The 14,196-nt window shown below is 40.7% G+C and overlaps 1 protein-coding gene across 1 annotated transcript; it reads right to left on the reverse strand.

The window, feature by feature from the left end:
• Window positions 1–2,964: 2,964 nt before the first annotated feature.
• On the reverse strand, window positions 2,965–5,873 carry dusp2 (dual specificity phosphatase 2). The gene is made up of 4 exons (XM_084181377.1): window positions 5,222–5,873; window positions 4,799–4,929; window positions 4,416–4,635; window positions 2,965–3,973 (listed from the first exon to the last, which is right to left on the reverse strand). The coding sequence occupies exons 1-4, from the start codon at window positions 5,616–5,618 to the stop codon at window positions 3,759–3,761; spliced, it is 963 nt and encodes a 320-aa protein (XP_084037503.1). The 5' UTR covers window positions 5,619–5,873; the 3' UTR covers window positions 2,965–3,758.
• Between the last annotated feature and the right edge of the window lie 8,323 nt (window positions 5,874–14,196).

The raw sequence follows: 14,196 nt of genomic DNA on the forward strand, positions 1-14,196 counted from the left end.
CAGGAGGGTGTTGTATATAGAAGTATTGCATTTTATTGTATTGAATTGTACCCTGATTGTTAGTTATACAGTTGAGATATTTTAGATGACATTTTCAAGTTAGAGGGGAATAGCAGGTACTTGTCTTAATGATGGCCTTAGGCCTAGTCAGAAAGATGCCTTTCTTTTTACATTAGATTACATGGACGGGGGAACTGATCCTCGATACTAGATCAGCACTCCTGCTCTGAGACATTCGATAAATACGGCCCCATTTTTAAAATTCCCAGTCTGGCATTTCCTGTCCTTCTGTTGTCTCTAACTTCTCAGATCTCCCCTTCTCACCTTGTCCTTCTGTTGTCTCTAACTTCTCAGATCTCCCCTTCTCACCTTGTCCTTCTGTTGTCTCTAACTTCTCAGATCTCCCCTTCTCACCTTGTCCTTCTGTTGTCTCTAACTTCTCAGATCTCCCCTTCTCACCTTGTCCTTCTGTTGTCGCTAACTTCTCAGATCTCCCCTTCTCACCTTGTCCTTCTGTTGTCTCTAACTTCTCAGATCTCCCCTTCTCACCTTGTCCTTCTGTTGTCTCTAACTTCTCAGATCTCCCCTTCTCACCCTGTCCTTCTGTTGTCGCTAACTTCTCAGATCTCCCGCTCTCTATTTCCTATTTTATAAATAAATGTCAAAAAAGTCATAACATTATGAATGAAAATCGAGTCTGAGTCATTTCCTTCTTAAAGAAAAACTCCACCCAAAAACTATATTTTGGTATTTGTTTCATTAGTCCATTGTTGATATAGTCCCAAAATGTTTTGCATGTCAGCAATCAAGTTTTCAAGATATCTAACCTTCAAAATATAGCAATCTGGCCCGTATGATGCATTTGGCATCATGTGAGGCAGATTTCTGTATTTTGAAAGTTACATATCTTGAAAACTTGATTGCTGACATGCAAAACGTTTTGGGACTATATCAACAATGGACTTATAAAACAAATACCAAAATATAGTTTTGGGGCGAAGTTTTCCTTTAAGAGATGACTGGGGTGTTAAGGGGGACTGGTCATAGAGTGCCATCCACTGGATATCTCTAGATATCTAGATTTATTATCTGAATATTACTAAAACTTGGTCTTCAAAGCTATCACTAGAGGACGCTGTTACGTTATAAATCAGTTATTCACACAGGCAGGACTTCGCTGTCCCTTTTTGCTTTATGGCACTGAACTTGATCCACTACAGGCTTGTGCAAGATTTTGCTCCCACATGCTGGAAACAAGAAAGGCTGTGGCCAGTTCACTTGAGTTTAACTTTTGATGGACAAAAACTGACAATTGATGAATGCATATACTATTTCATCCTCATCATGTGTCTATGTGGCCATAGCCTAAGATGTTTGTGTTGGCTGTTGTATCTTTCAACAGGATATATTTGAGGGCAGGACAGATATAGTGCCTTCAGAAAGTATTCATACCCCTTGACTTATTCCACATTTTGTTGTGTTACAGCCTGAATTCAAAATAGATTAAATATATTTTTCCCTCACCCATCTACACACAATACCCTATAATTACAAATTGAAAACATGTTTTTAGACATTTTTGCTAATTTATTGAAAACGAAATTCAGAAATATCGAATTTACGTAAGTATTCACATACACCTGAGTCAATACATGTTAGTATCCCCTTTGGCAGCGATTACAGCTGTGAGTGTTTCTGGGTAGTTCTCTAAGAGCTTTGCACACCTGGATTGTACAACATTTTCACATTATTCCTTTTACAATTCTCCAGGCTCTGTCAAGTTGGTTGTTGATCATTGCTTGACAGCCATTTTCAAGTCTTGCCATAGATTTTCAAGCCGATTTAAGTAAAAACTATAACTAGGCCACTCAGGAAGATTCAATGTCGTCTTGGTAACCAACTCCAGTGTATATTTGGCATTGTGTTTTAAGTTATTGTCCTGCTGAAAGGTGAATTTGTCTCCCAGTCAGTTGGAAAGCAGACTGAACCAGGTTTTCCTCTAGGATTTTTCCTGCGCTTAGCTCTACTCCATTTATTTTTATCCAAAAAAACTCCCTAGTTCTTGCCAATGACAAGCATACCCATAACATAATGCAGCCACCACCATGCTTGAAAATATGAAGTGAGGTACTCAGTGATGTGTTGTGTTGGATCACTTCTTTGCCACATTATTTTCAGTTTTACTTTAGTGCCTTATTGCAAACAGGATGGATGTTTTTGGAATATTTTAATTCTATACAGGCTTCCTTCTTTTGACTCTGTCAATTAGGTTAGTATTGGGGATAACTACAATGATGTTAATCCATCCTCAGTTTCATCCTATCACAGCCATTAAACTCTCTGGACGCCTGTATCTTTGTAGTGACTGGTTGTATTGATACACCATCCAAAGTGTAATTTATAACTTCACGCTCAAAGGGATATTCAATGTCTGCTTTTTTTTTTTTTTTACCCATCTACCATAGGTGCCCTTGTTTGCGAAGCATTGGAAAACCTCCCTGGTCTTTGTGGTTGAATCTGTGTTTGAAGTTCACTTCATCGACTAAGTGACCTTACAGATAATTGTATATGTTGGGTACAGAGATGAGGTAGTCGTTAAAAAAATCATGTTAAACACTATTATTCCACACAAAGTGAGTCCATGCAACTTATGTGACTTGTTAAGCACATTTTTACTCCTGTACTTATTTATTCTTGCCATAACAAAGGAGTTAATTACTTATTGACTCAAGACATTTCATCTTCTCATTTTTAATTAATTTGTAAAAATGTATATAAAACATAATTCCACTTTGACATTATGGGGTATTGTGTGTAGGCCAGTGACACAAAATCTCAATGTAATCCATTTTAAATTCAGGCTGTAACACAACAAAATGTAGAAAATGTCAAGAGGTGTGAATACCTTCTGAAGGCACTGTACGTAAACAGGACATTATATAAACGAACAAAGACAAACATGTGTTTTCCAGTTTATAAAGTATTTAATCTGTGTGAAAAACAGCATGAAACTGCCTCCACATTGGCAAATAAAGTGCAGTAACAGACAGTGTAAATCACAACTGTCAAAACCATAATAAAATTATTAAAAATACGTTTGATAAAAACAATTGAGATGGCTTCTTCCCTTTGCCCAGAGCAGACCTGCAGGCTACAGCCAACACCTTTGATTTGATGAGGATGAGCTTGTTTCAGATTTGCATTGGTGTAAGGAAATTGATTGCATTGATGTATTGCCCTTAATACAATAAATCACCTGATCAAGATAAAAAAAATCATTCACATTTAGTTTTACAGACAGTAGTTATTACTCCAGTACCCAGCAGCTTGCTGGGGTTTATCTCACAGTATAGGCCTTTATGTCAGCCCTTGCAAAATGTCCAAAAAGGCAAACACCACACACATATTTCTCCTGCCAGCAGTACAGCAGATATACATTTCTCTCACCATGTACTGTCTCTGTGTGTTTCTCTCAGATATAGCCCAGCCAGTGGCAGAGTGGGTAAACATTTCTCTGAGCACAGTTATGTGAGGCTGTGGCCACGCAGAGACACATGAAAACGTGTGAAATCGAATACACATTCTTCATCATAGTCAGTTGTCCGTCAAAAGTTAAACAACACAAGTCAACTTTTTGAACAAATCCACCTAATGGAAGTGCATATAGAAAGTACATTTATCTTATGTATTAATCAGAAATATATCTGTGCGAGTCTAGTGGCAAAGCATATATGTAAATATATCGCTAAATTATGGAGTCAGTGACATAGGACGTCGGTCTCAAACTGCAGCAGCTGTCCCATGAAGGCCAGGTTAGGAGAGATGACCTGGCGTCGCTGCTTCACGAAGTCGAAGGCCTCGTCCAATCGGACGCGCCGGGCGTGGATGAGGTAGGCCAGACAGATAGTGGCTGAGCGAGAGATCCCGGCTTGGCAGTGCACCAGCACACGACCACCACGCTCCTTCACCGAGTCTGCAACAGAGAAGTTAGAGAACAAGGTCGTTAGCGTTGAGCTCTGTGTTTTAGCACACAGTCTCAATAGTCTAAAATGTCTTCCTTCCTCGTCTCTCCAATCTAGATTTATGTGAAAGAAATGTCCCAGAAATTGGCAATCTTTCACCTGTCCTGCGTTTTCAAATGAAGGAGAGGAGACAACGGTCATGTTCCCCTGCTCAGACATTGCTGACGCATGCCAGATCTTACAACGCCTGGATAGGTATTTTACGTATCAGCTAACCACATCATATGTTATAGCAATCTGGTGCCCGACACCACAGTCGATGACGTGGCACGCAACCATTGGTGGATGCATGCAACGTCTGAGCAGGGGAACACGACCAATGTCTGCGCACCAAATTAGAATAAGGTGCCTTTTGGGACACACCCAGAAGGTGATGCTAGTAGTGGAACTGACCTATGAAGGCGATGGCCTCAGGGAAGCGTGCTCCGATATCTGCAGCCAGGCTGTCCTCTACAGTGAGTCTCATGTAGTGCAGTTCCTCTTCGTACAGGTTGGGGCAGGAGGAGGACACGTTGAGCACTGCCGTGATCCCCGCTGCTGCGAGAGTTTCGCGCCGCGACGAGTGAACTGCACTGCCCAGAAACAGGAAGGGAAGGAGCTCCACTGGACCCTCCTGTCAATCAAACACAAACCATCCGATCAAAAACAAGAACCAACCAAAACATGACTGATTTCAATCCATGAAGGAAAACATCCCAAACCAAGTAAAGTAGGGGACAAATGTCTGAAAAAAAATTCCACATGCAATTATTTCAGTTATTTTCCCAGTCTCTCACCTGATCATAGAGTGGTGTTTTCCGCCCTGTCACACTAGGCTCCAGGTCCATCATTGTAGGGTTGTGTCCCAGCAGGCCTGGGGAGTTGAAACAGACTTCTGGATATTCTTCATGGAACCCTTCAAAGCCACCTGTCATTGAGAAACATTACTATGTCACTCAGCAGCTCATGACATAACTCCTCACATCTTCTGTACCAGATAGGAACATTACCTACTTAGAGGATGGCTTGTAGAGGAAATTATTAAAATGTATGTAACTAAATAATCTGGTTATTATCATATTTAGGCCTAAAGATATTCATTAACAACTCCAACTTTGGACTTTTTGGGCTATTCTTATTCTATTTTGTAGGCCCATTTCATCTCATTCTAAATGATCTAATAGCCGACTTGTTTTGTTTTGTAGCCTGGTAAATCTCACCTTGTAGAAAGCAGATCTGTGTTGAGCTGGACTGGACATCGGCTTGTAGAGCAGTCAGCAGCATACTGGCCAAGCTCTCCCCTTTCAGTTCGGCCATAGAAAGGCTACTCTCATCAAGCACCACGATTGGCGAGAAATCCCCTCTGCGCAGCCGACCAAGGAGGTCCTTGTCCGCGACCAACCACTCCAAACAAACAACGGAGCTCTTGGACCGACGCCGGAGCATCGAGTTCCAGTTGACATTGCGGGACTCGGAGATGCGAGTCCTGGAGAAGGCAAGGAACGGCCGACAGTCCAGCATCACACAGCCGCCTGAGGTGAACTGGTCCCGGGGAGTTCTGAGGATGTGGGCCAACTCAATACCAGTTATCTCCAGAGGCTCGTTGCTTGAACACATGATTTAGTTCTGGTCCCAAAAACAAACAGAAAAAAATAAGAAATTGTTGTCGTTTTGATTTGTTTCTCCTGTGGAAAGTTATAGACTAGCCTAAAAGCAACAAAATGTTTGCCAAAACACACTTGCTTCTTGATCTGAATATATTTAAAACTTGATCAACTAATTTCCACAATTTGACTTCAGCCTATTTCAATAAACAATTCACCTCGAAATCAGTACTAAACTGTCGTTACCTCTTGTTTCTTATTAAGAGATGGGATGAGATGGGAGGGCGGGGTTTTATACCTCACTGCTACTCCACCCTCTTTTTCCACATAAGGAAGACACATCACAGACGGAACGACCATATATGCTCGTCTGTCTGTACCGGTACTCCTTATATGGTGTTTGACGTAAAAACTCAGATTTTCCAAAACCACACGTGGTGCTCAGGGTTTACCCCGTGTTTTGTTCTAAATGACGTCATGTTTAGACTTTAAGCACCCATTTTCAACATATGAGAACTTGTTCTCAACTGGCTTACCTGGTTAAATAAAGGTTAAATAAAAATAAAAATAAATAAAATATGCACACACACACACACACCTCATTTAAACTGTCTCCATTGATTCAGGGCTGATTCATTGAAATTGCAGGGGGGTAGCCTGTGACATATAAAACATATTATTATTTACATGCTATTTTGTAATCAATCAAGGGTTTAAAGATAAGGTTAGGGTGTAGGCCTATTTTTAGGGGTTGGGTTAAAGGTTATGGTCAGATAAATATCTGTGTTTCAGTTCCCATCCTCTAGTTGTGTCCTTGCCTCTGGCTACAGTTGGATGTGTGAAAGTTGATTAGAATGGATTCCCTGCTGTTGGTTAGAATGGATATCCATTATCACTGTGGTGGAAAAATACCCCCAGACAGCCAGCCAGCCATCCAGACTACAGAACAGATACAACGTTTGTGAATGACTGTTTGAGATGCATTAAAAAATATATATATATATTGTCTGAATAAGTTCAAATCAATTAAAGAGTAACTTTCATGAAGAAAAATACATCATTAAAAAAACAGATGTTTTATGCTTAGTTATAGTGAAGCAAGTCAATTCTGGTCTTCATTTTGACAGTTTGTTTCAAAAGTGATATATTTTGGTATTTTAGTAGTAAATCTACCTCTTTTTGCCCCTAGAGGTTCAACTCTACCATTGAAATCATGATGCAGAGGGAAGGTGCCTCTACGTCATCTCAATGGAGGGATTCGGTGTGCTGGGTGGTACCACCTCAAGGCATACTATAAAATATCATTTGGCAATGGTCTTGGTAAATGGAGTGTGCCAATATATTTTGCATGATGCTTCCTTGACTACACTACTGACGTTACACAAAATTCAAAGACCTCCCTCTGCAACTGGATCCTGGACTTCCTGACGGGCCGCCCCCAGGCGGTAAGAGTAGGCAACAACACATCTGCCACGCTGATCCTCAACACTGGGGCCTCTCAGGGGTGCGTGCTTAGTCCCCTCCTGTACTCCCTGTTCACCCACAACTGCGTGACCAAGCACGACTCCAACACCATCATTAGGTTTGCTGACAACACAACAGTGGTAAGCCTGATCACCGACAACGATGAGACAGCCTGTAGGGAGGAGGTCAGAGACCTGGCAGTGTGGTGCTAGGACAACAACCTCTCCCTCAATGTGAGCCGGACAAAGGAGCTGATCGTGGACTACAGGAAAAGGAGGGCCGAACAGGCCTCCATTAATATCGACGGGGCTGAAGTGGAGCGGGTCGAGAGTTTCAAGTTCCTTGGTGTCCACATCACCAATGAACTATCATGGTCCAAACACACCAAGACAGTTGTGACGAGAACACCTTTTCCCCCTCAGGAGACTGAAAAGATTTAGCATGGGTCCCCAGATCCTCAAAAAGTTCTACAGTACATCACTGGGGCCAAGCTTCCTGACATCCAGGACCTCTCTACTAGGCGGTGTCAGAGGAAGGCCCAAAAAATGGTCAAAGACTCCAGTCACCCAAGTTGACTGTTCATTATCTATGCATAGTCACTTTACAAATGACCTCGACTAACCTGTACCCCCACACATTGACTTGGTACCGGTACCCCCTGTATAGAGCCTCGTTATTGTTATGTACTTTTTTTTTTTTTTTTCCTACTTTAGTTTATTTAGTAAATATTTTCTTAACTCTATTTCTTGAACTGCATTGTTGGTTAAGGGCTTGTAAGTAAGCATTTCACGGTAAGGTCTACACCTGTTGTATTCGGCGCATGTGACAAATACAATTTGATTTGATTTTGATTTGATTTGAAAAGGCAGTAAGGCACATTTCTGCATATGACCAAATTCAATGTTTTTACTTAAATACTGTAATGCGGGTTGGATTGAATTGAGCCCCTAATCTTCATTTTCAAGGTGATGATTGCACTTTTATTCCCAATACAATACCGCAATAAATGTGAGTCCACATTTCATATATATATTTTAGCCCTATAGGGGATTCGACTTACATCGCAAGTGGCAATAGATATCAGAAAGTTAGCGCCTTAGCACTGTACTCACTGTACAGAGCCGTGTTTGCTAACGATGCACAGATTTTTATTATCAGTGCGTGCCAATTGACTTCTTTCTGGTAAGTATGCTTTAGTGAGAAAGTGTTGGGATCCGGTACCACGTTTACTCACCCACATACATTTATATTTATTAGCAATTCCCCCCACCCACAACGTCTCACCTGAATGCATTTTAATTGTAATGTTAAGGGGTTGGGCAAATGCTGAAATTGGGGTTGAGAGTTCCCCTTTAAAGGGGAAATGTACAGTTACTACATCAATTTTTTTACTTTTTAAGTCATGATATATAGGCCTACCTATTGATTCTTGAAGAAAATAACTTATAAGTGCTTTGTGAGCTTAGTTAAACTGTCGTACCCCACCAGAGCCCAAAATATAAGCTTGTTTTAACTCCTTTGTTTGTAAACAATGTAAATGTAAATAAACGGTATAGCCTCAAAACATAGTTAGAACTCTAATTTTGATATCATAGATATCAGTCCTTGTATCCATAGCTCTGGCCAAGAATTTGAGAGTGGTTACATTTCTCCAGCCCCATCCCTCAGCTGTTCACCAAATCAGTGGCAGATTGCAGCTTTAAATCAAATCAACAAAAAAATGTCACATGCGCAGAATACAGCAGGTGCAGACTTTACCGTGAAATGCTTACTTATGAGCCCTTTCCCAACAATGCAGAATTAAAAAGTTTAAAAAATATATATTTTGTGAATGTTGAGAATATTATAAAGCAAATGTGCCAAAGAAACAGGCATGGAAAATACCATGCTGCAGGACTATGTGTGTGTGTGTATTAGTGGGTGCATTCATGCATGTGTGTGTGAGCTCTTATGTAATGAGGTAGGCTATTCTGCACAGCAGAGAAGGGTAAACATTCACATCATCCCCTATCCATAAACTGTTTCCCACCCCCTCTCTCTTCCTCCCTCTCTCTGGTTTACATGTTAATCTGACCCCAGTCTGGTTGGAGCGCTCCCTAATCTGAGCTAATGTTCTGTTCCATCATTAACTCTCTTTCATAACATTCATTAACTCTGTTTCAACTTTGGCTCCATTCATTCTATACAACAACATTCATTCTATGACTTCCTGCTCCCTTCTCCACCACTTCCTTGTAATCCACAGCACATCCATTCACTGTTTCTCCCACTCTTTTCCTCCCACTCCACTTCCTCTCTCTCCCTCCAGCTCTCATTCTCTCTTTCCCCTCCCTTGCCTTTGTAAGCTGAGACTGCACTTATTGTACCACACACACACACACACACACACAGTCACACGGTTATACATGCCAACAGGCACACACACGCAACACATATCATGCTTGCCAACCGCTGAGCTAGCTTTACTGACATGCAATACAAACACAATCTGTCATCCTCTCCCACACAATACCCAGAATATCACTCAGAGAGCTACAGTACAATCTGTCATCCTCTCCCACACAATATCCAGAATATCACTCAGAGAGCTACAGTACAATCTGTCATCCTCTCCCACACAATACCCAGAATATCACTTAGAGAGCTACAGTACAATCTGTCATCCTCTCCCACACAATACCCAGAATATCACTCAGAGAGCTACAGTACAATCTGTCATCCTCTCCCACACAATACCCAGAATATCACTCAGAGAGCTACAGTACAATCTGTCATCCTCTCCCACACAATACCCAGAATATCACTCAGAGAACTACAGCACAATCTGTCATCCCCTCCCACACAATACCCAAAATATAACTCAGAGAACTACAGTACAATCTGTCATCCTCTCCCACACAATACCCAGAATATCACTCAGAGAGCTACAGTACAATCTGTCATCCTCTCCCACACAATACCCAGAATATCACTCAGAGAGCTACAGTACAATCTGTCATCCTCTCCCACACAATACCCAGAATATCACTCAGAGAACTACAGCACAATCTGTCATCCTCTCCCACACAATACCCAAAATATAACTCAGAGAACTACAGTACAATCTGTCATCCTCTCCCACACAATACCCAAAATATAACTCAGAGAACTACAGCACAATCTGTCATCCTCTCCCACACAATACCCAAAATATCACTCAGAGAACTACAGCACAATCTGTCATCCTCTCCCACACAATACCCAAAATATAACTCAGAGAACTACAGCACAATCTGTCATCCTCTCCCACACAATACCCAAAATATCACTAAGAGAACTACAGCACAATCTGTCATCCTCTCCCACACAATACCCAAAATATCACTAAGAGAACTACAGTACAGTATTCAATGATCCTTCATTAAAAAGAGACTGTGTGTGTGTGTCTGTGTGTGTCTACATGGAGGTTTGAGTAACAGGATGTATAGCTTCCGGTAATGCTGACATGTGGGCAAACGATAAGAGGAAAACACCCCTTATGACCCACACACATGCATACACACACACACGCACACACACGCACACGCACACACACACCTTTAAGACCTTTATAGGGTAAAATACACTTGGTTATTTTCCACACGAGTCAGTGAGCAATGCAACAGTGAAATTAAGTGATTGATGCCACCCGCACATGTAGGATGCTGTGACTAACACTGAGGCAGTGTGACAAGTCTCTTTTACAGTTTTTTTCAATTGTTTACACGCGATTTTGAAAACAGAGTTCTTTTTGTCAAAATATAATCACAATTATCCAAACACCACAATCAATTAGCAAAATTCCTAGATTGTTTGCAAAATGACACACTTCAGTCAAAACATACACACTTCAGTCAAAACATATACACATATTTGTGAAAATGCTATTTGTTTTAATTTAACCAACACAGTCATCAATGATCATACACTATTGCAGCCAGTTTCACACTGCTGTGATAAATAAAAAACACATTTAAAAAAAAAAAAAAAAAAAAGATTTTTGGCCAGACATTCTTACTGTATGTGAGAGATAATTTAGGTGACAAAAAATAGTGAGAAACTCACAACATTATTCATGATTTGTTTTGAGATATAAGGAGAATGTAGACAAATACTGTAGGCCTACTATAACCTTACCAAGCACTGCACAACACTTGATGCTGCAGACTGAATATTTCAAGTATTTATTTCAATACTTACAGTATTTCTTACCATAATCAGTTACAGTAATCAACCAACAATGATATCAATTACTGTAAACAAATAAAATCCGTAGACAAATAAAAATTACTGCATGAATTACAGTACATACACTTTGACTCTGAAGAAAAGTAAAGTAAAAGTAAACAGAAATGAAAGAAAACTACTGTAAAAGCAACAAGAATACTGTAACTATCCGTCTCTCCGTCTGGCTGGATCAGGCCATAACATTTCATCCACATCACAGGCTATGTCTTCATTGGCAAGGCACCGTTGGAAGAATCGCCTTGTGTGACGAATCCACCCCTGCACTGAAGCTGCTTCAATAAGATCACATGCCTGTTCCATGGCCTGAATGAGGGGCAAACGGTCATAAGGCCGCAGGTCATATACCTTCCACCGCCACGCTGAAAACAATTATTCTATAGGATTCAGGAAGGGGGAGTATGGGGGAAGGTATAAAACTTCAAAATCAGGGTGATCATGGAACCAGTTCTGGACTAGAGCAGCCCGATGAAATGAGACATTGTCCCAAACGACAATGTACCGCATCTGGTCCACTTGGTGTAATGCTGTGACAATCTCATGCAATCGGTCAAGAAATGCAAGTATCAGATTGGCATTATAGGGTCCCAGATTTGCATGGTGGTGGAGGACCCCATTTTGTGTGATAGCAGCGCAAAGGGTGATGTTACCCCCTCGCTGCCCTGGCACATTGGTGATTGCCCTGTGCCCAATTACATTTCTCCCTCTTCTTCTTGTTTTTGCAAGGTTAAATCCAGCCTCATCCACATATATAAATTCATGTTGAATTTCAGCAGCATCCATTTGCAAGACTCTCTGAAACACATTAAAGAAAATAGGATGCTATTCAATATCTATAGCACAGTATTTTTTTTGTGACAGAACATTATGAGCAGTGCATGATACCACACCATAGTCAGATGAACAATGCATACCTCCACATACTCATTGCGCAGATGTTTCACTCTCTCTGAATTTCTGTCAAATGGTACCGATACAGTTGCTTCATGTATATTTGATTTTTCTTTAGGATTCGACCTAATGTTGACAGAGAGACTCGTTGGATGTTATTGAAAATATTGTCATCATTGATGATATTGGCTTGGATTTCTCGTAGCCTGATACAATTATTGGCCAAAACCATGTTCACAATGGCGGCCTCTTGTGCACGACTAAACATAGGGCCCCTTCCACCTTGGTGTCCTCGACCCTCAATCCTATGTAAAAACAAAATAAGATAAAAATAAATAAATAAATAAATATATATATATATATATATATATATATATATATATATATATATATATATATATATATATATATATATATATATATATATATGCAGCCTACTGTCAAATGTCACAGTAAACAATATTGATTATACAAGCTTCAGTTTCAATGTATACTGTGTGGTTAGCTTACCTGTTTTCTCGATGAAATGTCTGAATTACTGACGCAACAGTATTTCTGCTGAGATTTGGTTGAACTCTTTGTCCAGCTTCCATCAGTGTCAGTCCATGGTTGATAACATGGTCAATAAGTGTTGCACGGATTTCTCGAGTCAAATTTGGTCCTCGTCTTCTTTGTTCAGGTTCTATCAACTCTTCAAGTCCTTCTCTACCTCTTCCTCTACCTAGGTGTCTTCCTCTACCTCCTTCTCTTCCTCTACCTTCTTCTCCTCTACCTATGCCTCTTCCTCTACCTCCTTCTCCTCTTCCTCTACCGCCTTCATCTCCTCTTTGAGCTCCCCCTCTCATTCTCACTCTTCTTCTTCTTCTAACTCCTTCCATTTTTGTTGAAGACAGGTGAACTCACCTGCTGCCTTTTATAGCACACCTGAGTGCTGCGTTTTCAAATTAGCACATGTGTGCTTCCACACCTGGTAGATGTGTTTATCCAATTCGTTCATTAGTGTGGTAATTGGCAATCCGGTGCTTTGTAATTACAAGGAAGCAACCTCACGATCCTTATCTGTGTGAAAATGTGTGTAGAGTTTTACAAATCACTGTGTGTAATGTTTTGTAAAAAGGGTGAGGCGGACATTGTGTGTAATGTTGTGCAAATCTGTGGAGGTGTTTTGCTCATTGGAGTACAATTTTGCTAATTGTGTGGAAATTTTAATTTTAGTGTGTAAACAATCGTAAAAAACTGTAAAGTCAAGCGTTGTCAGTAAAAGGGGCTATTCCATGAAGGGGGGAAATAAAACAAAAGCATTACAGTAGTCACTCAGAGTTCTGCAGTTGTTCCTACTCTTGTCTGCATTGTGAGCAACCAAAAAGCCACAAGGTAAGATGACTAAAACTTAGCTTGTTTTCAATTTCACTCACTTGATTACATTGCACAACTGAAGAAAAACCTTGTGTGTACAGTATGTTCGTCAACAGAATTATTGCGCATATCAATGTTGAGCACCATGACGCTTTGCAGAGATACACTGGTCACCTTGAAGGAGCTGGTTTTGCAAATGGAACCTTTTTTGTGAGAGGAAACCATCTTTTGATTGGTTGGCTAATAACTCTCCAGTACAAAATACCGATGGTGATGATGAGTGAAGGGCCCTAATGTAGACTGTTTTACTTCTCTGTTATCTCCCTCTCTCCTCCATCTCTCACTCACGCGTCTCTCTCTATAGCTCAAGTGGTCCTCTGTAGCTCAATTGGAGAGCACGGCGCTTGTAACGCCAGGGTAGTGGGTTCGATCCCCGGGACCACCCGTACGTTGAAATGTATGCACGCATGATTGTAAGTCGCTTTGGATAAAAGTGTCTGCTAAATGGCATGTTATCTCTCTATCCCATTTTTTCACACTCTCTTTATCTGAATAAAAAAGAGAACTTGAATATGAAAATAGTCTCTGTTTCCCCTCCCCCTCACTCCTCTCCCCTC

Source organism: Coregonus lavaretus (genome assembly GCF_964263955.1).
Source record: "Coregonus lavaretus genome assembly, chromosome: 17".
Lineage (NCBI taxonomy): Eukaryota > Metazoa > Chordata > Actinopteri > Salmoniformes > Salmonidae > Coregonus > Coregonus lavaretus.